At 37.5% G+C, this 26,267-nt stretch overlaps 3 protein-coding genes across 10 annotated transcripts; 1 reads left to right on the top strand and 2 right to left on the bottom strand.

The window, feature by feature from the left end:
* The first annotated feature begins 2,077 nt into the window (after window positions 1-2,077).
* LOC135616777 (THO complex subunit 3) lies at window positions 2,078-7,070 on the top strand. Its single transcript, XM_065116346.1, has 11 exons — window positions 2,078-2,228; window positions 2,525-2,620; window positions 3,297-3,426; window positions 3,773-3,864; window positions 4,604-4,672; window positions 5,084-5,141; window positions 5,281-5,380; window positions 5,896-5,982; window positions 6,169-6,247; window positions 6,355-6,487; window positions 6,742-7,070. Exons 1-11 carry the CDS (start codon window positions 2,163-2,165, stop codon window positions 6,774-6,776), a joined length of 945 nt encoding a protein of 314 aa, XP_064972418.1. The 5' UTR covers window positions 2,078-2,162; the 3' UTR covers window positions 6,777-7,070.
* Window positions 7,071-7,541: 471 nt separating this feature from the next.
* LOC135618033 (pentatricopeptide repeat-containing protein At2g35030, mitochondrial-like) lies at window positions 7,542-10,230 on the bottom strand. Its single transcript, XM_065118933.1, has 2 exons — window positions 10,096-10,230; window positions 7,542-9,701 (listed from the first exon to the last, which is right to left on the bottom strand). Exons 1-2 carry the CDS (start codon window positions 10,228-10,230, stop codon window positions 7,674-7,676), a joined length of 2,163 nt encoding a protein of 720 aa, XP_064975005.1. The 3' UTR covers window positions 7,542-7,673.
* LOC135582189 (flowering time control protein FPA-like) lies at window positions 10,166-25,780 on the bottom strand. 8 transcript variants are annotated; one of them, XM_065116344.1, is made up of 5 exons: window positions 25,627-25,780; window positions 24,994-25,308; window positions 15,817-17,078; window positions 14,139-15,469; window positions 10,166-10,303 (listed from the first exon to the last, which is right to left on the bottom strand). In XM_065116344.1, the coding sequence occupies exons 1-4, from the start codon at window positions 25,627-25,629 to the stop codon at window positions 14,149-14,151; spliced, it is 2,901 nt and encodes a 966-aa protein (XP_064972416.1). In that variant the 5' UTR covers window positions 25,630-25,780; the 3' UTR covers window positions 10,166-10,303; window positions 14,139-14,148. The 8 variants fall into 8 exon arrangements, with proteins under 8 accessions (XP_064972416.1, XP_064972410.1, XP_064972415.1 ...); XM_065116338.1 differs by having other exon boundaries at window positions 15,817-17,093; window positions 25,627-25,766; XM_065116343.1 differs by having other exon boundaries at window positions 10,176-10,336.
* Between the last annotated feature and the right edge of the window lie 487 nt (window positions 25,781-26,267).

Genomic DNA, 26,267 nt, shown 5'->3' on the forward strand with positions numbered 1-26,267 from the left:
ATACGGTTAATAAACACGAGATAAGGGTTCAAATGTGATGTGCATTGGGTTCGATTGAGGAGGATTCATATCCTTCTTATGCCACTTTGAGCTGATCGTCCGATCATCTTTCGCGATGATCTATCAATCGTAGATGGGCGGCGCTCAAAAAAGAGAATAATGATTTATTATTAATATTTCTAAGATACTCGTATGCATATGAGCATAAATGTTCCCGTCATGCTTGTTTTTCTTTTTTTTTCTTTTCTTTTTCTCTTAATTACTAGTGTTCAGCGGTGACGCGAACAAAAATAAATATCCTCATATTTTTTTTATAATTATGAGTGACTAGCAATATCGGATAATGGAGTGACGAGAAACGATATTGACTCGATCGGGGTATTATGGATGAAATAAAAAAGTTACGAGAATAAAGATATGATTAGTAATTAAAGAATTATGAATAATAAAATATATATTTTATTATTTTTATAGAGGTTACCAATAGCACAAATAGTAAAAATGAGATTATCAATAACAAGTTTCAAAAAAAAATATTTTGTGATTTTTCAAGAAAATATTCATATATTAGGTAATTTCCAAAAGATACTCTCTTAGTAGTTTTCTCGTCAAATTTTTCCTCTCATTTTTTATTTACTTTCAGCTATTATAATATTTTTATTTGGCTTATTTATATATTTTTTTAATAGCATTTATAGTATTTTATTGATGTAATGAAATGAAAACACTATAAATATGACTGAAAAATGATTTATATGGAGTTCGAGTTCAAAGAGAATTATTATAGAAAACCCAAGCATAAAGTCCAAAGAAAATAACTTTCATTATTTATAAAGTTAAAGTTATAACTACAGACTTGAAACAATAGAAATATAAACGTGAAAGAAAAGTTATGATCATGTGAAAATGTAGATTACTTTTGGACAATACATCGGTGCTCTTAGTAGCTTACGATCATTGTTGATCTTTGTTCTTGTCATTCTCTCACGAAGTTTTGGACTATTAAAACATGATGAAGAAGGTTGTCACCAAAATAAGTTAGCTATAGTAGTTCTATTAGGACTTAGATTAAGATGAGATGGTTGCTATTTTCTTGAGTTTGGTTATTACTTGATCGAACACACGATTGAATAGTATTGAGATTGTCCCTGATAAAAAATATGATAAATAATATTACATCATGCCTCTTTGATTATCACTGCTTATAGATAATTACACACTATATTTTGGGTTTATAGTTAGTTTGGTTAAGTTTAAAAGTCTATTTAGATTATTTATAATTTTTAAACATACTTTATAATATTTTTGTTGTGGTGGCCAAAATATTGTAACAGGTAAAAAACACTATAACATACCAAGAAATTTTTTTAATTAGAAGTATTATTTGGAGAAAAACAAAATAGGGGTATCGATTGAGAAATGCACAAAAACAAAAGAGTATTTTTTAGGGAAATTTCTTTTATTGAATTTTTAGAAAAAATCTTATCTTTGAGAATTTATTACGGCTCAATCTTCAAATATTTTAGCTCTCATCGAACCCACCTCATCTCTGATTACCTTTGTATTCTCTCCCTTTTGCCTCGTCAAACTCGTCGTCTCTGTCAACGATAATAACCTCGTTGGCTCGTTGGTCCCTCCTCTGCATGCGAGGGTCATGGGCGAAGATGAAAAAAGTCGACAAGAACCATCGTCATGCTCGCTCCTTCCTTACGTGACGACGAAGAGGGCCCCTTTCTTTCTTAAGCAAGGGCGACGAGGGTCATCATCGTCATGTCCCGTCATTCCCCACTCGAGAGTAAAACAACTCCGATAGAAATCGACGGGGTTCACAAAGGTGACGATAGATTAGGCATGATAGATGGGAGGGGGTGGTGGAGGTAGCGTAGGGGAGGTGCAAGGAAACAATAATGATGGGTTCAACGAAGATAAGAATAAATTATTATTTTTATATAATAAAGGGTGCTATGTAGTATTTTAAAATTTATCAAAATAAGTTGCTTTTTTTTTTCGGTGAATTCATTTTTTTTTCATCCGAAAAAAAACTTTTTTTTCATCCGAAAAAAAAACTTTTTTTTTCCATGCCCTATTTATATGAGCTCTGCCGCCTTGCAACGAACGCCATCGGATCAGCTTCGTAGTGAGAGCTCGGACGAGAGGCGGCAATGGAAGAGAGAGCCATCAGCTTCAAAAATCTGTGCTCCAGAGAGTACCAAGGCCACAAAAAGAAGGTGCCTCCGTAGAAGATTTGATCTTTCTTTTCCTTTTATTCAGATTGAGTGCTGTGTAAAATACTATGCTTGTCTTGTTTGGGACGCGCGGAAACCCTAGATGCCTTCTTCTTTTTCTTCTTTCTTTAGATCATATTGAGTGGCGCGTAAACCCTAGAACTTTGTTTGGGGGTTTTTGCTGATTCCATGTAGGAAATTTTACGCTTTTCTTGTTTGGGATGCATGGAAAACCTAACGATGTTTTCTTTTTTGTGGTCATTGGAAGCTTACCTTATGGCTTGTTAATCTGATGCCAGGTTCATTCGGTGGCGTGGAATTGTCTGGGGACGAAGCTTGCTTCCGGTTCTGTTGATCACACTGCTCGTATTTGGAACATCGATCCCCATGGCCACGTAATCCCGCTCGCTCCTTGTGTTGGTTTCGCTTTCCTTTTTCTCTTTTGACGAGGGGGAAGAAGAAAGGACATTTCATTGAGAAATTTTATTTTTTTTGTTGTTACATTTTTTTCCCTGTCTTTGACATGTTTATCTGGTTAAAAGGAAGTTGAGCTATGAAAAAGTTGCTCAGGAAATGATTTTTTAGGCTTCATGAAATTGATGATCTGACTTGCTATCTGCATTTGGCCATATAAACAGCTAGCATTACTGACTACCACCACTTGATATTGATGTTTCTACTCTTACTTTTTCATGACCGTAGCCCTTTGATTTCATACATAGCAGTTGAAGGCTTCTGCCTTTGCTTCAAATCCATGCTTCATTTGTGTTTGCCTTAATGGATCACAAGGTCACAGGCTTCTGTAAGGATATGTTTCATGGTTCATTTGGCTTTTAAAGAAATTTCTACAAAAACAGTTACCCTAGGTCCTAGGTGCCAAGATCACTGCCTAGGCTTCTGTGTCTGCCGCTTTAAGCGATGAAAAGTATAAGTAGGATATCATAAACACTTTAATGATGCACATTTCTTCCTCGTGGTTCAAAGCAGTTTAGAAGACAAAACACCATTGCAGGGTGTTTACATGTTCCATAGATACAGTTTCTCTTGTGGCATTTACATGTTCCATTGCAGGGCAAGGTCAAAGATATTGAATTAAAAGGGCATACAGACAGTGTAGATCAGCTATGCTGGGATCCTAAGCATCCTGATGTGGTTGCAACAGCAGCAGGGGACAAGACTGTTCGTTTTTGGGATGCCCGAAGTAAGTTCCTCTCTGACAGCTTTCACTTTAACAGGTTGCTTAATTAACAATGTGTAAAAAATAGAAGAAAAGGGGAAAAGCATAAGCTCACACAATCTCATTGTTGCTTTTGGTTTATCGTGCCTATTTCTCCAAGTTAAACGTTGATCTATCTATAGATGATAATCCCTGAAAATTTGTTGGTCAAAGTTTTTAGTTGTTAAGACTTTATGAGTTGTATTAGAATACTATTACATGCTGAAACCAACTTTTAGTGTTTTTTAATGTGGGATTTTTTTTCCCTACCATCAAATTCCATAATTCTACTATTTTACCATCAAATTCCATATTTGAATGTCTTCCCCAGGTGGAAAATGCACTCAAAATGTTGAGCTTAGTGGAGAAAACATCAATATCACTTACAAACCTGATGGGACTCACATAGCTGTTGGAAATAAGGTATGTAGAGAAAACCTGATTTCTGCAAGGTCTTTGGAAGTCATCTAGGTTTTTATTTGAGAATTAGTACTAAAGAAAAGAAAAGAAAAAAAAAAGGGCATCTAAGCTTGCTATAATCGCTTGTCTACATGCTGACTAACCAAAATGTCACACTGTGACCTTCCCCCTTATTTTCTCTTCTAGCTGGAGAAGTAATTGTAAATATGGTTAATATGTGCATTATTATATAGTCTATGTTGCCCTTCTTTTACATTCAATTTTCTATGACTTAGCTCTATCAGCCGATTCAGCCCTTTGTGTTTGTAATGCTTTATTCACATAGAAACATTTACATATCAGTATCTTGTTCTTGTTATGTCTTTAGTGTTACTTCTCATTGTTTGACACCAGATGGCATTTATGCACAAGAGCTTCTTTCTTTTGGTCTTTGAGGGTTATCTATACATTCTTATTTCATTAACTTCTTTCACTATCAAACTGATTCCATTGTTTTAGTTACGTATATCTAGATCATCAGAGCCTTACTTCTTTCAAGGTCCAATTGAAAGGTTATGTTGGTCTATATGATATGCTTCTGAAAATTAAATTTAAGTCTAATCTAATATGGATTACAGAATCTTTAGCAAGACTAAAGATCAATCCCACACTTATGTTCTTCTTTTTCCTGGCTGCCTTCTCTTTTGGCTGAAGTATGAGAAAAGCTAACTTGTCACAATTGCTGTAATATCTTTTGTTGCAGGAGGATGAGCTAACAATACTGGACGTCCGGAAATATAAGCCAATACACAGACGCAAATTTAATTATGAGGTCATATTTATTAGAAGACATTGCTTATTTTAAGGATTTCACTCCATAAGTGAACTTTTGCTTATTCGCCTTGCATGTGCTGTCTATTTTTTTTTCACAATGCTGGATAGTAATGTCGTTGTGTTAGTTTATTGTGCTTTTTGGGACTATTAGTACATTGATAGATGTATTTCAGTAGGTGGTATTTTAAGGTGTGATTAGTTCATAGGAACCTTGCTTCTTTTAGTGCTTTGTTCTTTTTTATGTTTTGGTTCTTAAAAATGTTGCTGCTATAGTTTCTTTTTTGATGGCTTAGAATCCTACCAACGTGGCTTCTAAAAGGAGTGGCTTTATTTTTTGTTGTTTTTTCCAAAATTTTATTTAGAGTTAATGACAATATGTTGCTTTAATGTCATGTGATCTGCACATTAGGTAAATGAGATAGCTTGGAACACAACTGGAGAGCTATTTTTTCTTACTACTGGGAATGGTTAGAATCACCTCAATCAACCTTTTTGTGTTTGCTGCTTAGACAAATATAATATTAGATAAACAGTTTTCATGTTCTTTAAGAAAAGCCTGCATGTATGACTGACGTGAAAAAACTGATTTGATATTTGTTTGTGTAGGTACTGTTGAAGTACTGGCATACCCATCCCTTAAGGTGCTTCACACCCTGATGGCTCATACTGCAGGTTGCTATTGCATTGCAATTGATCCACTTGGAAGGTAATATTAATGACTTTAATTATTCGAATGAATTTTCTTCTTTTTTTTTTTCCAATTTGTGCAATAAGTTCATTTCAGTGTTAATAGGGCATAAAGTAATTCAAAAAGGAGTCTTAATGTACCTTCATTTTCTTCCAATCATAAATGACCTAATTCATTAAGAAAATTCAGCTTTTTTGAGAAGGTTACTAGTTGTCAACACCTTCTGGAAAATTATCGTGCTCCATGAGAATTACAGATTCTTTTGGCAAAGATAGTCATTTCCTTCCCAGTGTTTATTTCATGATGTGAAGTTCATTAGTAAACTAGCAGAAATTCTTTTCATAAAATCTTTGAAAATCAAAATTCAAACTTTGATTGCCATACTGAAATTTTCTTTTGTTGCGAAGCACAAGACAATGAGGAAAAGACCAAGGCAGGCACACAAAATATAGTTATATCCTGGAAACCATTAGTTTATCTTATTTCTACCTTTCTGAACTTGAAGGTAATACTTTTGAGCTCCTACATTGCAGATACTTCGCTGTAGGGAGTGCAGATTCACTCGTCAGCCTTTGGAATGTCTCAGATATTTTGTGCATCAGGACATTCACAAAACTTGAGTAAGCATCTACCTTGTAATCCTACCATACATATATTAGCTGACTGGAACAGGGCCACCTTGTTATTATGTTTAATGGTAATACATGTATACATATAAGCAAAATGCTTGAATCAGGAGATCATATTTGTTGTTTTGCAATGTGCGATATGTTTTAAAGTAACTTTCATCTTTGACTATATTCCAGATGGCCTGTCAGAACCATCAGCTTTAATTATACAGGAGAATACATTGCCTCAGCAAGTGAAGATCTGTTTGTTGATATTGTATGTAATTTCCAAGAACCTCATATTTTCACCTTGTACAATATTAAATCATAATAGAATTTTTGGCAGCTATAAGTTGACTAGTTTCTTTCCACAATATTTATTAGTCAAATGTCCAAAGTGGCCGATCAGTTCATCAAATCCCATGTAAGGCTCCGATGAACAGTGTGGAGTGGAACCCAAAATACAACCTGCTGGCATATGCAGGAGATGACAAGAACAAATATCAGGCTGACGATGGTACTGTTCTATAAGGCCTTTCTATCTATCTTCCGGTTAGATTCTTTGTTTCCCGTAAAATTATATGGTATCATTTCCATTCCCACTATTATTGATAATCTTAATGGATGATCAAGTTACTCTCTATTTGAGACTGCAATGTAGGTCATTAGTCCTGATCGTACGTGCTTGGGTCCATCATGGGGCCACTTTTTCACCAAAGTGCAGAAGGATGCTTGAATGACATGCACATAACTGAGAAATTGATCTTGCAGGTGTTTTCCGAATTTTTGGTTTTGAGAGCAGCTAATTCTCCAAAGAAGGTTGCCACGAGTGAAATGATTCAACTCATTGTCACCGAAAAGTCCCGAAGTTAAGCTGCTGAGGCCATTGACTTGTTAGGATTGGCTACAATCCACAATCTGCTTTCATGTAATTCCACTTTTATTTGTTTTTGAAGTCTATAGGCTATGCCACCAGCAATTTTGTTTTAATCTGAAGGTCATAGATTTCACCCTCTGTTTGTCTATCTATACATTGATTGTCTCTACATGCATTACCCTTGTGCTAAATATTTATATCACAACTGATGTGTAGGTGTGTGTGTTGCATGCCTTCATATGCCATTGAGATCTTACTTTTCTAAGATGAAGTAGAATTACTGAAACTGAAAACAGAGTTGGTACATACCTTTCTACAGAAGATGGTGATCTTAGCATGCCCGTGCCAGAGGAATAATGTATTCTTGCATAATTGTTGAAGTGGAGGAAGAAAAAGACCAATAGGAGTGCAAACCAATGAATATAAGAGATGCCTTCGAACACACAACAATATGTTTCATAAGTCCTTGTCAATCTGAAGCTTCTCCCATATGCTTCATCATGTTTTATGGGATTTGGAATCGCTCGGATGTAGAGTTCTCGAATAACTCCAGACATCATGATGGTCCAAGAGGAGGAAGCATCTCGATGCTCCAATTCTCTTCCAGAGAAGAAAGAGATGACTGTGACATATGCAAGCCATCGTCATCTTAGAGTCTGTTGTTACCCGGTGGCTGGTCTTTTAGGGTTTGGGAGAAGGATCTCTTTGCCCGATGATTCATCTTCTGTGAAACATGGCATGAACTCATTGAGGTGTGCAACCAATCTGCTCAAGAAGCTTATGGTCCATGGTGTTCTTGATTCGTGGGGGAGGTCAGACATAGAAGTCATGTTAGCACAGAAGTCACCTGCGAGCAGCCCATGTCCTCCATTTGTGGAAGAAGCTCCTCTCTCAGCATCTCGTAAATTTCCCTCGCCTCGGGGTGCGACCGATCACCCGCAAAGAACACATGATTCTTCTTGCCAACTTCAATCTGGCTAACACCGGGCACCTTCTTCACCTTCCTCTCCTTCATCTTCTTCCTCACGCGTGCCACTTCGTGCCACCTCCCGTGCCGTGCGTACACATTGGCCAAGAGGGCATAACCGCCGGAACCCAATGGGTCTAACTCAATGAGCTCCTCACCGACATGGCTTGCCACCTCTATCTTGTCATGTAGCTTGCATCCACCTAACAATGCTCCCAACACAGCCTCATCCCTCTCGCTCGCCGGCATCTCGGTCACCGTAGCCATCGCTTCCTGGATGCGCCCAGCTCGGCCGAGCAGGTCCACCAGGCACGAGAAGTGCTCCGCCGTCGGTTCCGATCCAAGCACGCTGTTCATCGAGCTAAACATCTTCTTACCCTTCTCCACGAGGCCGGCATGGCCGCAAGCTGATAACACCCCAAGAAAAATGATCCCATCAGGCCTGGCTCCATGTCTCAACATTTGGGCGAACACCGGCAGTGCATGATGACCACATCCATGGTTCGAGTAAGCTAGAATCATCGAGGACCATGAGATGACATCCTTCGCTTCCAGTCCATCGAAAGCATGCCGAGCTGAAGTCAGGTCACCAGTTCTGGAGTACCTGCTCACCAGAGCATTCATCAACGAAGTCTCCGAGCCAAAACCAAGCCTACTGGCCAGTCCATGAATCTCGCGAACTTCGATATGGCTGTCGCAGTTGACGAGGATGCTGGTTAAAGTAGCCTCGTTTAGCTTCATTGGCAAGCGAAGCATGCGAAGGAAAAGCCTCCAGGCCTCATCTCGACAGCCTTTCTTTGCATACCCATCGATCATGGCGTTCCATGTCACCACGTCTTTCTTGGGCATCGAATCGAAGAGTGCCCTCGCGTCGCTCATGAGACCTTCGTCAGCGTAAGCAGTGATCATCGCGTTCCACGCTGCAATATCCCGCGCTGGCATCTGTTCGAAGTACTGCCGTGCTTCCTCTGTTAATCCATTTCGAGCAAGCCCGGTCACCATGATAGTCCAAGAAACCGCGTTCCTGTGAGGCATCGACTGAAATAAACGAATCGCTTCGCTCGCTCGATGGTCGCCCAAATAACCCGAGATCATTATGTTCCAAGCGTACAGATTGCGATTCGGCATCCTGTCGAACAACTCCCGGGCATCGGTGATCCGACCATGTTCTACGCAACCCTTGATCATGGCGGTCCAAGAGACGACATTTTTCTCCGGCATCTGGTCGAAGAGCTCGCGAGCATCCGTCAGCGACCCATTCCGAGCATAGCCCAACACCATCGCTGTCCAAGACACCACATTTCTCACCGGCATCCGATCAAAGATCCGTCTTGCTTCCTCTATCCGCCCAACCAGACAGTACCCAGAAAGCAAGCTCGTCCAGGACACCACATTCGGGGCCGCCATCGCGTCGAACACCCGCAGCGCCTCGTCGACTCTCCCAGCTTTGGCGTACCCATCGATCATCGCCGATTCCACGACGACGTTCCGATGCGGCAGCAGCCGGAATAGCGCCTCGGCCTGCGGGAGGCGGCCGTCCTTGAGGAAGAGGGTGATCATGGTGGTGTGGGTGACCAGGTCTCGGCGGGGCATTCGGTCGAAGAGAGCGCGGGCTTCATCGACGCCTCGGGTTCGACCCACGTCTAAGAGCATTTGGTTGCAGGAACGGAGGTCGGACGCCATCTGCCAAGAGTCGAGATCGGAGACCGAGCGTGTCTGTGATCCTGCAGGAGCATCGGTCGGAGTCGGGGGCGAAGGATATGAAGTTGCAGGATCATCGGTCGGAGTCGGGGTCGAAGGAGATGAAGGACGAGCTGCGACGGAACGAAGCAAAGAAAGATGGCGTAGAAGAAAGCGACGACCCAGAGCGTAGCGGTTCATGCTTTCCTGCGACACGCAACAATTACAGACGATAGGAAATAAACCCATATCAAGTCCGACCATGAGCCGGTTCGGACAGCCAAATCGGATCAAAGCGGTCCATGCTTTCCTGCAACGAAGACGACTAGGAAAGAAACCTAAGTCAGGTCGGCCCATGAGCCGTCTCCGGCCGGAGCATAATTGGGCCCCGAACCGGCCCGCATCTGGACACCACATTTGGTTAGCATGCCGTTCAGTTCCGATACACGAGAAGCAGATACAGAATGGGAAACACTAGGGTTTCATTCAGCAGACAATGTATCTACACAACATAGCTGCATCAAAATGATGGCTTTGCCACTCACAGGCACTTCTCTGATAACAAGTGAAAGAGAGGATTAGGGAGAACATGGATTGATACCTGATAAACCATAATGAAAGATCGAAGTGTAGCTTTAAGTTCAACAACAGCATGGACCAAAAAAGTTCCACTGACGTTATCTAGTTTAACTGTCTCTGAAGTGCATGTCTCAGCAGCTGCTGCTGCCGCCGCCATCGCCCAAATATTACAAGCGGGTGGTGGTAGACAATGCCGGGCCATCATTCTTGAAGATGTCAGCATGCATGATCTGCGAAATTAACAACGAAGTTTGCAAGAGCTTCTGCAAGATATACTGCTGGTGAGATTAGGAACTCATTTAACAAGCTTCTCACATAAAAATCATGAAAAGTAAATTATTTGGTGTTGACCTCCCAAGTGCATCTAAGAATGTCTAGAAAATGGTAGGGTCTGAAACAAGTTTGTTCATTGTACTGCACGTCTAAAAGCAGGATTGCAGAAAATGCAGAGTACCAACTTCACCCTCTAAATCTCATCAAGTGGCAATTTTATACTTGTCCGGACAAGTAAAAGAAAGGGGTACGATAAAGACAACAAATTGCACTTAAAAATTCATGTGCAAGTCCTTTCTTTCCTTCCGAAGTCTTGAATTTTCTTTTCTTTATTGCACTTATCCTCCCATCTGCCTCCTATCTTTTTGTAATCCATGTTGCCGCTCATTAGCCACCACTATCATTTGGTTGCTGAAAACAAATGCAAGCATTCAAAATATGTTGACATTGTAATACTCTTATTTGTTCCTAAATAGCCTGAGCTATACTTGTAACTCAAACCAGAATAGATTGTTACTTCGATGCTAATCATGGACCTAAGCTGGCCTGATATGTTTATTAAATTAAATAATTTAGTCATCTTCAATCTTACTCAAATCAACCATCCAAGAGCTCCAAATGAGAAATCCAAATACTAGACTGGAACAGCTCATAGAAATATGATAGTAACAGATAAAGCTAAGATTATGACATGCAGACCACTTGCCATGGGATTTCGATGGAATAGGAGCCTCCTTGGGGCAATATGGTTATATATCAGGCAAAAATATTACATAACTAGAGGTGCATGTTTTCTGTAAAGTAGAGTGATGTATCTTAGCACGCTATGCAATTATACATTTTTTGATGTATAATATATGATGCAAGGATGTGAAAGACAACTGCCATGTTTGATGAGTATTTAATTGATTTGTTGATTTCAAAAGGATCTCATTTGGTATTATAAAAAACACACAAACCCAGTGAACGAGACTCCTGCCATAGTTTTGGCTTGCCAACTAGGGAAACAAGATCAGTATTGATGGATAATTCTCTTTTGGGTGATACTCCATGTCCATGAACAGAACCTATTTCCATTACCATGTGTGATACCACCACTCTATTTAGAATAAAGCGCCAAATGTGATGTTTCTTCATGTCCCCAAAAGTAGTTTTATCTTGAGTTGAATGCAACAATCCAGTTGTGTTTCCAAGCTTTACCGATGGGCCAGTGAGTTTCTAACTGATGCAGTGCCGTCTTTATTAACTATTGTCTATGGAATGCATGTCAGATGTTGGGTTCTTAATAATGTTCCATTTACAAATTTACGCCAAGGAAATTAATGCCAATTTGATACCCGTTTCAGTAACCTATGAAATCGGTACATTACCATATACTGGATCGCATACAGATCCATATCTCAGAATGTGGTTGAACTAAATTAAAAAGCAATAAAAATATATGTACTGGTATCGAGATCCACATTTTGATACTGATACCAGGTTGGACTAGTGAATACCAGTTAGTAGATAAACAGACTGGTCTGGCCAATATAAAGAATCTTGATTTATGTTGAATAGTTGCTTATATTGGACCATCCAATATATTCTCTCAATGCATCAAATAAATATGAGTTAAAGGTGTCAGCATGTGAGAGGGATTGCTCCTTGCTCTTTCTGAAGAGCTCAGTACATGTTATTCTTCAAAACAGAAGAATTGATCAAATATGATAAGAAAATTCGTTGATATATTTTTTTTTTCACAAAGGAGTGCTCCATCATTTTTACTTAATAATCCAGAACTCTTACTTGCATTTGACCAGAACTAAAATATACATGTATGATATATACAAAAGGGATAATGGATAACATGGCCTTTTGGCTGGAGAATGGAAGAGGGAAAAATAGAGCCTATCCCATGAAAGGCTTATTAACAGTGTATGTCCAATATAAGGATTGTCTAATGGAATATTACAAGTATATTCCACTAACAATGTTAGGTCATCAATAGGACACTTTTACTGTTTAAGAATTATTTATCCATTTGGCATTGAAAGTAGTTATCTCTATCCTCACTACCCTTGTCCTTCTCTTGGAGAAGTTTTCATTTCGAAAAAAAACCCCCTTTGGTCAAGTCACAAGCTGAGGAACGTTGTACCCAAGGGATAAAAGATTTTTTTTTATAGTTTAGGATGAGAAGACAGTTGACAGATTAACTAATGTTCATGATTGAAGAGGATATGGAGTTTCATAAAATAACAAGGTTCAAAGATTTATGTGCAGAATATAAAATGGAGGATTAATATGCCAAAAAACAATAAAAATGGATGGATCGTATGCAAGGGATACCAAAGAATCTGGTTGCAGTAGTTCTAAAACTATTAATGTTGTACATATATCAAATAATATTGTTTTGTTGTGCATTTCTAAAGCTGAGGTGAACCAACTGGCAGAGTTGGAGATGGAGCTTATAATAAATTCTCATAGATGCACAGTACGTTACTGTACTTAGTTGCTGCTTCTCAGATTTTTGGAAGAGATTTAGTTACTTCAATGTTTTGTTCTAGTTAATGCTGAAGCATGATGTGGTCAACAAGTGAATTTGAATAGGTAATCAGTTATTTGTTTAACCGTTAGTATATGTGCTCCATGATTAATAGTTTGTGATCTTGTCATCTTCTGCTTTCATTAGTACATTTGTTGGGACACTTTGGAAGTGATAGAGGTTATCTACATTTTGTTAATGTTTCCTGTTGCATCTGATTATCAAGGAAAATATTTGTATTTTCTATAATTCTATCTCAACTTTCATGTAAATGCATTGTAGTTTGTAGAGAACTATTTGAGTTACGACCAATGCATCTGGGAAGACTGATCAAGTTCATACCAATAGATGCATTTCCATCCATGAAACAGTCATTCTTACCTCTCCATCTCTTATCTTTCCAGGTTTAAGCTTTATCATAAAATTGAGACCATTACTGAACATCTGACATTATGTGCCACTCGCCATAAAGTTTCATATAGTGGAGGATCAGAACTTTGTTATGATGACACCAATACCAGATGGAGGTATATATACCAATAATCTGATACTGATCCTGAGTGAAGTTCAGTATGTTCATTCATATTTGGAAAATGTTGATAAAGATCAAAATTGGATTTCTTCATGAAACCAGGGAAAAGGAAACTTCCCTTCAATAATTTATACCATTGAATAAGAACTCCAAGTACTTATTATTACATCCAATCTAATAAAAGGTGCTCTATTCATTATATGAAGCTCAAACAAAACAATTTACAGTCAAAAGAAAAGTAATTCCAAAGCATAGAAATGTTCAATAATTTGAGGGATAATATATGAACACAAGAAACAATGTATAATGGCTGAATAAGCTGAGAGGATATATCAAATTCAAAGATACAATGGACAAAAGAGAAATCTTTCCACACACAAAAATGCAGACCAAGTCAAAATAAAAATTAAAAGCATCTAAGATTGTAAGGAATCATTAGCTTGCTAATAAGGTCAGCATGAAAGTTCTCTCTCTTTTTTTTCCCTTTTCCTGATTCAATTTCTATTTGAATATTCTTTCCTATACTAATTAAGACTCTGTAATATTGTAAGGATGAAAATTGTATTTCAATTATGAGAGAAACAGTAATAGCATGAAAACAAACTAACACATTCAGGTGTACATCCCAGGTTCTCATAAATTATTGATTAGGAAATGCATGCATCTTAGCTTCAGTTGAGTTATTCATTCAGCAATAACTACAATTACGAGAAAAGATAATGCAGAAAGTGTGTACCTTCTCCAGTCTAATGTTGATCGGCAGTTTTTGATTGTTGCTGGATCTGTTGAAGTAGAGCTGCTGCCAGCTGCAAAGTTGCCTGCAAACGCTTCTGGGGATCCGCTTCTGCGTCTTCCCGAGAGTTATTTGGTGCTTGCTGATTATTTTGTTGTCCAGGGTTTACTACTGGTTGCACTGCCGGAACATTTGATGGATGCTGCTGGTATTGTGGCACTTGGTTGAGTTGGGCACCTAGCAAGTTAGGAGGTAAAGAAGAATAGGCATGTGTTGTAGAGGTCTGAGCATGTGGATCCGTGGCCTGGACACTCATCACAGGAGACTGGGCATGCGAACTAGAAATCTGCAACAAGTTTGCCAGTTTGGTCTGACCATCTGCTGATAAAGCTGGTTCTTTGCCTGCTTGTTTTTGTTGCCCCAGAAGAACTGCTAGTTGTGCAAGTTGCTCTGGTTGTAGAGAAAGTGGCAAGTTTGAAGAAACTTGGGGTTTAGTTCCCTCTTGTGTGGGGTACTTGCTATTAAGGGTGGGAAGACCTGAACTTTCAGGTGCATAATTGCTTGAAGCAGATCCTTGTGTAACTTTATGATTTCCCAGTAGGTATGATTCTGCATCAGAATTACTAGATAAATGTGACACAGCACTTGGCATTGTGGGAGGAAAATCCCCATGATCAGAAGTTGGAATGTGCATTTGATTAGACCACTTTGATGATATTGCAGGACTTGGGGGCTGAGGTTGATCCTGTCTGCTCTCTATGTGATAGTCAGGTAGCTTTTCCATGGAATGCATAGATCCTGAATAAGGAAAATTGTCACCTCGTTTCTGTGGTGGTGGGAAAGTAGGGGGAGGTGGGGGTAGTAGTCCTGATGATGGGCTAAAATAGTTCTTTCCCTGAGAGAATGCCCTTAAATCAGGGGATTTAGGCTTTGCAAATGATGTGTCTTCATGACGTCTAACAACATCATTTGGCTGATGCACAAGGGGTGGCAATTTTGGTTCTCCAGCTTCCAGAGGATGGTGAAGAGAACCAAAGTTGGAGCCAGGCTGTTGAAACTTTAAAATTACACCAGAGATGCTCACCTTTCCGGGTACTTTCAGAACTTGTTCAGAAAAATCCGATGGTGGCACTAAAAACAAAGTAACTTTTTCACCCAGTTTTGCAACAGCTGCGCGCTGCTTCTCCCCCAGATAATGCATGAACTCATTGTAGAAGACTATATCTGCATCAGTTTCTGGAACAAAAAACACCACCCAAGTACCAGCTGCTTGATAATAATGTTTTGCAAGCATATCAAGGCCTGTTCTTGCAGTGCAGTTTAAGAACTCTGGTCTGCAAATAATAATTAATGAGATAAAGGTAACGTGTAAAATTAAAAACAAAATAGTGGTGGTCATTAACCTTAACTAGGTTTAGCAAACAGAAGAGTTCTTTAATATAAAGCAACGATGTAATGAGGAATGGAACATAATAAACTGTATAGTAGAGAAGCACATAATCAAGCAAAGAAATAGGTTGTGAAAAACTGAGTACAAATATGAAATCTGATCAGCAAATATAAAGTGTAAAGAAATAGGTTGTTTAACAGAATTGCTTCAAACTTAACTATTATTGCTTTGCTTAAGTTATAAAACCAACTAAATCTCAAAAATACCAAAGCAATATGGCGTGCAACTTACAACATAAAATCAAGGACCTTCCCCACAGGAAAGCAACGAGCCCGACAAACTGTTGTGCCTCCCTTCGCTATTGTTCCCTCCCACTTCCATTCTAGAATCCGTGGAGGCTGATGAAGCTCAGGGCTTGGTCTTTGTAGCTTGGCTGCATTTAAAGGTAAAGGACCAGGGCCTGCACTTGAACTATCAAGCATTCTCCATGATTCATCACTATCTGCAAGTGGACCATTTATAGTCCTCAAATGTTGAGGTGCCCCTTTGTGATCAAAAGGAACAGACTCAAAACTTTTATTATAGGCAGTACCATATGGCAAATTTGGGGAGAACTTCGGCAGGCCAAAATCACGTTTTCCTTGTTCCATGTCAGAGAATGGATATTCAGGAAGTTCTTTGTCAGAAAATGTGTCTATTTTTGGCTTCTTAGTTAATGGAAAAGTGTGATCCTCTACACCCCATGAATCATCAAGTGGTGGAGTTCTTTGCAGTCTCTCAAAAGGAACATCATGCCATCGGCCATGTCTTTCTGCTGCAGGACTATTTCTGTAACGCTCATAAAGTTCTTCTGACATCCTCCTTTCTGAACCCAATTCTTGCAATCTGTTATGTTCAATATCACCAGTAAAAATGGACCCTGGACCTGCACCAGGTCGTATAGAACTGTTTCCTTCAAAACCAGTGAAACTTGCATCTCCAGGTCGTATAAAACTTGCATCTTGAGGAGACGCTATTGGAAACTCTCCTATATGGCTATCAAAGCCTCTACCCCAGTGGGAAGAAGGTTCAGGACTTTGACCACTCAGACCAGGTTGGTAATTCGGTTTCAGATGTGGCAGAATGGGAGCACTGCTAGAGTTTCTTCCAGACTCTGTTGAGAACTCACTTCTGGCAAAACATATGTGCACACGGGGATTGTTAAATAGCTTTCCTTGAAGAGCTTCTTTAGCCCTGCAAGCTGCAACTATACTTCGGTACCGAACAAAGGCATAACTGCGACCAGGAAATGTAGCGATATTCTCAATTTCACCGAATGGTGAAAAAGCCCTACTTAAAGCTTCTTCTTCAACATTGAGATACACTGGGAACCCTATCCACAGCACTTCACTAGGCTCTGTACTTCTACTTCCCTTATTCTTCTCATGTGATTTTTCGGGACTCTGGCGATGTGCTCTTACATCTCTTCGGAACAGTGGTTCTCCCCGTTCAATAGAATATCTTTCCTCGAGTTGTGAATATCCATCATCCTGTGATGATACTGAAGCCCTGTCCTGTAATTGAATTTTCTGAGATAAATGAATACTAAAAATATATAAGTTAAGCTTTGTAGACTCGCAGTGTTGGATATTGACAGTAATATTATGCACCTAACAAAAAATTACCAGATATACAAAGTAGTTACCCGGACTTTGAGTATATCAATATTGTTGCATATATACAAAAGTTAACACCTGACAGTTTTAAGCAAAAGTTTATATAACAGATATTTAGAACCCTAGCTTTGTATGAAGCTCAATGGTAGCAAAAGATCCATATAGTTGGCCCCAAATATTTGGGATACTGTGACTTGTTGTTGTATATTTAGAACCCTAGAAATATAGAAAAGAAAAAAAAAAGACTGACACTCAACTTAAGACTTTGACAAAGTGAACTGCTTGAGATTGAATTCCTCAATTGATCAAGATGATCAAAGAAGGGTTCTCAAACAAGACCAGAGACAATATATATTCCTGATTTGCAGCAATGTGAATGGTCAAAAAATCCAGAACTTGTGAATGCATACCACACCAGATTACCAAATAAAGCATATGAAGAAGCTTTTGCAAAAGCCAACTGGCTAGCTTCAATAGTTATGGACAATTAGACTTCAAACTGTCAAAGTATACCCCAAATAAATCACATAAATCAAATAATTCTCAGATTCAGGAAACCTCATAAAGCACAGAATCGTGGAATCAATTCTACTAAAAAATGAATGCCATAATTCACAAACAGCCAACCACAACTCTATTTTTCAGGAAGTAGTGATCTTACAAATCCTCTCTCTCCATCTCTTTTACCATCAGTAGATCAGATGCTGCACTGTGAAAGCAGAATCTCATCCTACAGATCTTACAACAAGATTTTAACTCATGTAGCTGTCAATCTACCATCATTCAAAATACTGGCTAGCTTAATTTATGCTTGTCAATACCCTAATTCTTCTACAAACAGCATGTCTAGATATTCTATCTCATTTTCTTAAGTAAAGAAACTAATTTACGTAGTTGGAACATCATGAGTTAACTTAGCAGAGGACCAGAGGATCTTAAAGGTTTAGTCTAAAAGCAAAATGCGTTAACACACTTTTGGCAATATCACTTACAATAATATGTATCTTTATCATTCATCGTGCCAAATGATGGCACAAGCATTAAGAAGAAATGTAGACAGCCTAACCTTACTAAATTCTTGAAAGTGAAAGAAAGAAAAAGATACATCAGATGTCAACAAGTGATAACGAACTTTTTAAACTAAACCTAGAACTCATTATCAATATCTTGAGGTGTGAACATGTTATCTTCTCTTTTGTTTTTTTTGTTTTCTTCCCTTCCCTTATTGATGACAGATGACTTAAGACAGAAAATCTTCAATATGGACCCGTTTTATAAAGAAAACCTATTAGTCAAAGACCCATTGCGAAATATGATTGAGTAAATTGTTTGCGACAAGTTTTTAATCATGAAAAGAATAATATGGTGTACCACCCTTATACTGAAGCTAAATCTACATTTGGAATTGATCACTGCAAATCAAGAAGTAACTATTTCACAAGTGAAACTTTTCATTGTTAACAAGTTATGCAATAACTATACAACAACATCAACCATGGTAGAGTTTAGAGTTATTCATGTAACCTTAAGGAACATAAATAACAAAAGAAACAATAGATGAACGTATTTGGGCAGGTCAGTTAAGCTCAAACAACAAATTTACTTTTCTGTATGATGAGATTCACATCAAATCAATTTTTGGTATTCTATTTCAATTAAATTATACATCTTCTGGACAAGGGTCCCAAAATTATTTGATAGAAGATAATCCACATATCTATTAATCTATTGTCCAATAAAGATGATCATCAGCTACCCATACTAAAATAAAAGCAAAGAAAACAATGGGAAAATTAGATAAATAATGTAAGTCAATTGTGAATGTGAATAACCTCAACTGTCAAAATTTATACCAAATATCAGTTAGTTCTATGATTCGGGCCATCTAGCTTACAGCCTTTTCTCAATTGTTTTCAAACAAACAAACTTGTTAATCATCTTCATCAATTCCTTACACCTCTCCAGAAAAACAAGTACCACCACTATTCAGGATCTCTCAACACATTAACAGCCTCATATTATCTCAAGTCACTCGCTATCAAAGTTGGTTCAGTGGAGGGTCGGTCTGGGTCTAAATGAGCTTTGGCAGATCCCAAGGTGCCTGTCAAGGGCAAACAAACTTCCTTGTTAATCATATTCATCAATTCCTTACACCTCTCCAGAAAAACAAGCACCACCACTATTCAGGATCTCTCAACACATTAACAGCCTCATATTATCTCAAGTCACTCACCATCAAAGTTGGTTGAGTGGAGGGTCGGTCTGGGTCTAAATGAGCTTTGGCAGATCCCAAGGTGCCTGTCAAGGGCTAACACATGCATATGGTTCTCATCCTTAAAGAAATCTCTGCTGAGCCACCTCATCTTTGACACACAGATCATGCATTTTTTAGTAGAATTTGCAACCTGTTATGATTAAACTTGTAACTTCAAAGTCCATACACTTCATCTATCCAACCATAAATGATAAATGTCACTGATCTACGTGTCCACCATTCTCGCATGTGAATCTAACATGAAGTTCTGAATATGGATTCCATATTAGTTATGTAACAATTTAATTGTGTTTAAGATGGCATTTCCCTTTGGCTAGAATTTAGCTGTAACACATGACTAATGTATTGAGCAATCAGGACTTTCATTACTTTAATTTCAATAACAACTTGTTTAAAGAAACATGCCACTTCTTACAGCACCTTTTGCTGATCACAGAAATCAATGTGATGCATGGTTTACTCACATACAGAATATATGTTGGCTAATTGTTATGCAAAAATATTTGGCTTTTAAACTTCAAGATTAACAAAGGAAACTGCCACCCAACATGGTGTATTTCCAAAAAATGAGTTTCACATCTTGTTTAAACTGTAGCAGAAAGAGTAGAAGTATCAATTCTTGAACATAATAAGATGACAGGCTTTATAAGTCACAAGACATTAACAACTACCAATCCAAAACTTCTTGCAGACTTCATGTGGATTGTTCTTGGTGAAGTCTTGCAGTATATGTAAGGATTAAATGGACCATCCATAAAAACACAAGAACTGTTTATGTAAGGTGAGTTGATTGAAGTTATAGCATGAGGGAAATAAAAGGAAAACCCAAGAAGAGTTCATAAGAAAAAAATTGTAATTTGATGGCTTTTATATTTAACCAGTATTTTTTTCTGCTGAAGTCTTGTGGTTAATATACCTTTACACAGGATTAAACAGATCATCCAAAACTGATTAGGTGAGTAAGTTAGTTCAAATGATGGTCTGAAGAGAGAGAAAGAAAGACCTAGGAAGTGTTTACAACAAATAACAAAATGGATTTTTATGGCACCTAAGAAGCTTTCATGATGTGTAGATGTCACATTGTGGCCCTTTTTGAAACACCTGGAAACAATTTAGTAAAAACATACATGTAGTTTCTTCAGATTTAGCTTATTAGAATTAGTAGAAAAACAATAATCCATACTTCACATTAGGGTGACAAGAATTCTGTGGACTCAAATTCCAGCAAACAAAATGATGTGAGCTTTCGATAGTTGTTATTGCTGACATTTTACGTTGTCATTCAATCAGTTCAATAATGTTCACAGTATCTTGCAACCACTTCACATTATTCTTAGTGAAGTTTAGGCTGCAGGGATATTACATTCACCTGTAGGTATTTTAAAGCTACAAGTTAATGGTACTAAACTTCTCGAATGGTATAGGAGATAAATTGCAGCATTTTATAATAACATCATGTGAAGATCATTCAGAACTTAGAATGCCATTTTGTAATCCACCATAACTGGCATGTACAGCTTATATTCTATTTCACCTTTTTTGCCTTTACAAGTCCTATACTATGTCTCATAATTGATATTATAAATAAAATACAGTCTCACGACCAAACATGCTTTTGGTGCAAACCAGAGAATCCTGTGCTTCGACCAGGTTATGCAAATGTTTATTATAAGTACTACTAGAAAAGTTAGTAGTACATTAGTCATGTGCATACTTTATAAATTTTAAAAATGACTATAACTTATTTCTGCGAAGCCTAGGATATTGCTAAATGTAAAAAGAAGTAAGGCCCCTTTCAACCTCTACAAGACATTGAAGAAAATTCTGTAGCTGGGAAACAAGTAACAAAAGGAAGAATTTCTGTACATATTATTATATGAGCTGGTAGATAAACCACATTGGACACAAGCAAGAAGCAGGTTGTAGTGTACAAATAACAAGTTTCAAGATGGTGAATTAGTATACACATCATATTGGAACAATGACAAGTACTTGTCCAGTTAGCACGACAAGAACAACATGCAGGTGATACAGTAGGGCTGGTTGAAAAGGATAGCTCCCTTCCAGACCACATGAGTAGGCTAAATCAACAGCCTCTGAGGAACCGATTATACAGAGGATCTGGTTGTTGTGTCCAATAGTAATATGTTAATTGTTAAAGCAGTAACCAATCTTCTCAGAATTAAGATCATGCACCTTCTATCACCTAACTGAAAGGATATTCCAGAAGAATTGGAACAGGAAACAAAAAATTGAACTAGTTTCAAGCAATTATCAAACTGCAGAAAATTCATAACAACAACAAGTCTATAATGTCCAAACTATCTGAGATTGACTACATAAATCTTTTTTCTGCCATTGGGCATCATACAAGGCAGTGTTGCAGTTAAAAGAGTATTCATAACTTAATATAATATTTTCATATAACCTTCTAAGCTTTCCTTCATCTTTACTTGTGCTGCTACTATTAATTAACTCACCTCATTTACCTACAGCATCTATAAATCTCGTTTAAACATATTCAACCATTTAGAGTTTTATTCTTTATCAAGGCTGCACCTAATTATTCACAAATGAAAATATGTATATGTATATATACATATAAATATATATATAAATATATATATATATACATATATATATATATATATACATACATATATATATATAAACATACATATTAACAATTTCATCCAACTGCACAATTTTTTGTAGGTGATGTTTATTAACCATTCAGTAGCAGGATCCATAAAGCATGGAGATAAAAAAATATATGTTGACAAAATGGACGAGCTTTCCTATCATTTGCTAGGGCTGGTCTCATTCTTACTAAAAGATCAAACACGCAGCAAGAAAGTCACGTGGTCTTGCTGAACATCAAGTTCTTATCAAGGAAAAGGAAAAATGAAATCCTCTAATCATGACTATATGCTTCTTCAAACACATTAAATGTGGAACACATGTTATAATATTGCTTCAACCTCCATTATCTTGAATCATTCTAGAGAATCTTAAACACTACTGTTTTTTCCATTAATGGTGATATGGATATAGCCACAAGGCCCACAACATTATTGTGCTAAGGACCACTCATATTTTTAACGCATCATGGAAGAGCTGCCATAAAAACCAATTACCCAATGATGTACCTTCCCCTGTATGGATGTGAATAATTTGACTGATCAAGCTCACATGGCAATGCCACAAATTTAATATAAATGGTTAGATAATGATTCAGCAGAGAGCTCTGACTCATGAAAGAATCTTCAATATTTCATGTTATGGATTTATTTTTCCACAATGATCCAAGTAAGTTTAGAGACACTTTAGTTATTGTATGATGTTAGCATCAGAATGTGATGGAAGCAACTAAACATTATCCAACCACCATCCTACAAAACTCTAGAGTTCAAATCATCTTCCAAAAATCCTTGCACCCAAGATTGATGGAACTTGCCAGGTGATTAAACTCAGTCTTCCATAATGAAGAGAGTACAGGGTGAGGTGATAAGGAAAAGGTCAACATACATTACATAGAAAGGACAATATGAGTAAGATGGTGGTGGCTACTTCATTATACAATATTGTAGCATTCTCAAATTATGGCAAATCATTTGCTTGAAAATGGGAACATCTGTTTACTCATATGAATAACATAAGTGCAACCTGAAATGAGTTTTAAATGTGAACAATAGGGCTTCATTTTAAAACTGTTTGCATAGGTGCCAGATGGACAATAAATTCTCTCTTGGGGAAAAAACAAAGTTGTTAACAGTAGCAGGATAGATGTGTTTGATTCTGGAAGATGTTCCAACCGATTTAATGGGACACTGTAAATATACATAATTTTCTTATTATTTAATTGAAATGTCTACTTATACCTCTTAGTTCTTAGTTTCATCTACTAAAAAAGCATGTAATAATCTGAGTCCTTAGATTAAAAAAAAGCACTTGATAAAACATATAGGAGACTTTTTGAAATCATAATAGATAAAAATTCAGGCAGAGACTCATTATCCTTGCTTTTTCTATTAGATTGAATTAAACAGACTCAGCTAGTTTGGTGAGAATCTAAAGTTCTTTCATTATTTTTTTCAGAGGTGACAAACAATTTTCCTCGCAAATAAATAAAGTTGAAGATGGAAGATTAGATAAATATATGGAAGGGCACCAGAAATGTAAAATATGTGCAATTTCAGTAATTATTCGAGACTAGAAAACATTTCTTGTAGTTAGAATTTTGAGCTACCATTCATAGATGCGTTACGATCTCTCTCTTAAACTCCACATATTTATAGAAACAAACCGCACTCCTGAACTAGTGAAATTCATTGAATATAACATAGTTTGCTACGGACAGGGAGCTATGTTGACTAATTTCATTCAGAAACTACCTACCTATTTATAATCATGTTCCTAAGGGACCATGCTTCATATACAAATTGATAAGTGTGGTACGTTATTTCATAAGTAAATTTTCTATAGCAACACCAATAATTTATCGGCTTGATGTCTTAATGCTACATTAAAATAGATGACTGTTTCAGTCGACAAGAAGATTTTATCTTAATGCCTTTATAACACAAAAGCATTTGTTGAGGAAATTCTTAAAACTAAATCAAGTTAATCTATGCCAAATATCACCATTATATGATGTGGAATGCTAGTAAACATGGAGCAGCAGATTGCAACAATGTGTATCAAACATTAGTAGCAGCTTCTTTATAATTTTGTTTGTTCCATATCGTCAATTCTCTTTATTGTGCTTGCTTTTGATCACACTAGTTGATAATGACCTGCTGATTAAAGTTTCCACATCCCATTAGAATTAAAATCAAACTTTGAAGAATTAAACCAGCCTATGGTAATGAGTTTTAAGGATCATGAGATGTTAAACTTGGAAGATTTGACACATGCAATTTAAGAGGGAAGGAGAAAGGGAAAAAAAAGACAAAGTGAGCCATGCACTGAGGTGGCTGACCTTTTTAAATGCATTTTGTATTTCTTACTTTCCTCAAATTATAATATTTTCATTTATTTTTCATCACCACATGCTTGCCACTTGAAGCGCATGCAATCTTAGCATACATGTGCATTTCAAAGTTCTGACAATAATCAATGTATCTCAGAGAACCGAAGACATCACAACGGTAGCAAATTGGACATGCAAGTTCAATGGAGACATCGAAGCGGAGAATCATGAAAAATGATGCCAAACAGAAAAGAGCTCAGGTCACGTAGTTCTATTGAATGGCAATTATACTGCAACCGATCATTAAGAATGCTGAAAGCCGATTATGATTGATTATATGAAATGTAATAACTCTTATTATTTGAACCTATACTAAAAAGTCACTAGACATTTTAAATTACGCTTGAATTATTTGATAGATTTGCATATTTAGTGGAACTTTTCTTTGTTAGATCCTATGCGATAAAGGTCGAGCATAAAGCAATACATGGCTCCAAAGTACATGTGGATCCCAAAACCTTAAAGCAATGCAAATTTGGGAACGGACAGGGATTTTCATGACTAACCCCCTTTGCAAACTCGACTCTAAGAGAATTTCCGGCGACAATGGAACCCTGAAGCCCTCTCAATGCGATAACAGCATCTTCCTCTTTCTTATAGTTCACAAACGCATAGCTCCTGCCAGGCATATAAGCTATGTTCTCAATATCCCCAAACCTCAAGAAATGCTCGTATAGAGTGTTCTGCGTCACGTGAGAGCTCAAGTTCCCGACCCACAGGTGTCTGGAGGGCGGGGCGACGCCCCACCCAGTTCGACGTTCCTTCTCCTCAAGCCTCGACGTGTGCTCGTTGTTCAGTCTGTCCCTTCCTCCTCTTCCCATCTAAAGAGCACAAAAACAAAAAACGATCAATCACAATCAGCAACCCGCTACTAAACAGAAGAACCTAACCTATTAGGAAAGGAATCCGATTAAATGGCCGTGAAACGGCAGATCCAAATCGAAGCAAGACTCTATAGCAAAAAAAAAAAAACCCGTCAAAATCCGAGAGGAATCCGATAGTTGAAATCCTCCATCAAACATAGACTGACCAGAACGAACGGAGTCGAGGGTATAAGAAACGACGGAAACCTTCCCAAAACTCGAGAATTCCAAAACCTAACACGTGCGGCCAGATTGAGAGGAAGGCGGAGAGCGAACCATTGCTCCGGTGTTAGGGTTCCGGTAGCGGCGATCGGAGATTAGGGTTTTGGGAGATAGAAAGGATGCGGTGGCGGCCGCTATGCTTTTCCCTTCTTTTGCTGCTTAATTCGATAGGAGGCCGATCGAGGGATTTGGGATACTGAAAGAGACTCAAACGAAAATAATATGTTTGTGTGTATGTAATAAAGACAGCGACAAAAGCGAAATGAAACGGCTATTACGAGACACTAAATGGATCCCAGCCGTCCGATTGATTAAAACGTTTTGCTTCGCCGTCGCTTCCTAAAAGTGTTTCTCGTGGCCGAGCAAAACACTTATCCTAAAATGTTTCTATGCTTAACGTTTCCTTTTTCTTTCCAAAGAAAACTGATTTTATGTAAACTCATTTTTTTGTTGTCAGTTCCTTAATATACTCAACATTCATCTTCATGATTACGATTTATAATAATATAATATCTATTATTATTTCTATTACGAAATATATATCCCGTTGTTATTACTCGATGATAATAGATATCATATCGTTACGGAATAGATATCTCGTCCATATCTATTTAACCTAATAAAATTGACGATTGATTTAATCTATAGTTTTAATCTTATTATTATTAAGGACATATTAAACAAACTAAAGACGA

The sequence above is a fragment of the Musa acuminata genome, chromosome BXJ2-7 (assembly GCF_036884655.1).
Source record: "Musa acuminata AAA Group cultivar baxijiao chromosome BXJ2-7, Cavendish_Baxijiao_AAA, whole genome shotgun sequence".
In the NCBI taxonomy this organism is placed as follows: domain Eukaryota; kingdom Viridiplantae; phylum Streptophyta; class Magnoliopsida; order Zingiberales; family Musaceae; genus Musa; species Musa acuminata.

What these genes read in the sequence shown, in the direction of transcription:
- LOC135616777 (XM_065116346.1), top strand. Translation starts at nt 2,163, where the DNA reads ATGGAAGAGAGAGCCATCAGCTTCAAAAATCTGTGCTCCAGAGAGTAC. An exon ending in TCGTTTTTGGGATGCCCGAA is followed by an intron (nt 3,427 to 3,772) that starts GTAAGTTCCTCT and finishes TGTCTTCCCCAG; the next exon opens with GTGGAAAATGCACTCAAAAT. An exon ending in AAGATCTGTTTGTTGATATT is followed by an intron (nt 6,248 to 6,354) that starts GTATGTAATTTC and finishes AATATTTATTAG; the next exon opens with TCAAATGTCCAAAGTGGCCG.
- LOC135618033 (XM_065118933.1), bottom strand. Translation starts at nt 10,230, where the DNA reads ATGGCGGCGGCAGCAGCAGCTGCTGAGACATGCACTTCAGAGACAGTT. An exon ending in CTTTCATTATGGTTTATCAG is followed by an intron (nt 9,702 to 10,095) that starts GTATCAATCCAT and finishes TGCGTGTCGCAG; the next exon opens with GAAAGCATGAACCGCTACGC.
- LOC135582189 (XM_065116338.1), bottom strand. An exon ending in GAGTCGAGTTTGCAAAGGGG is followed by an intron (nt 17,094 to 24,993) that starts GTTAGTCATGAA and finishes CATTTATCTCAG; the next exon opens with AAAATTCAATTACAGGACAG. An exon ending in AAGGTCCTTGATTTTATGTT is followed by an intron (nt 15,470 to 15,816) that starts GTAAGTTGCACG and finishes TATTATTTGCAG; the next exon opens with ACCAGAGTTCTTAAACTGCA.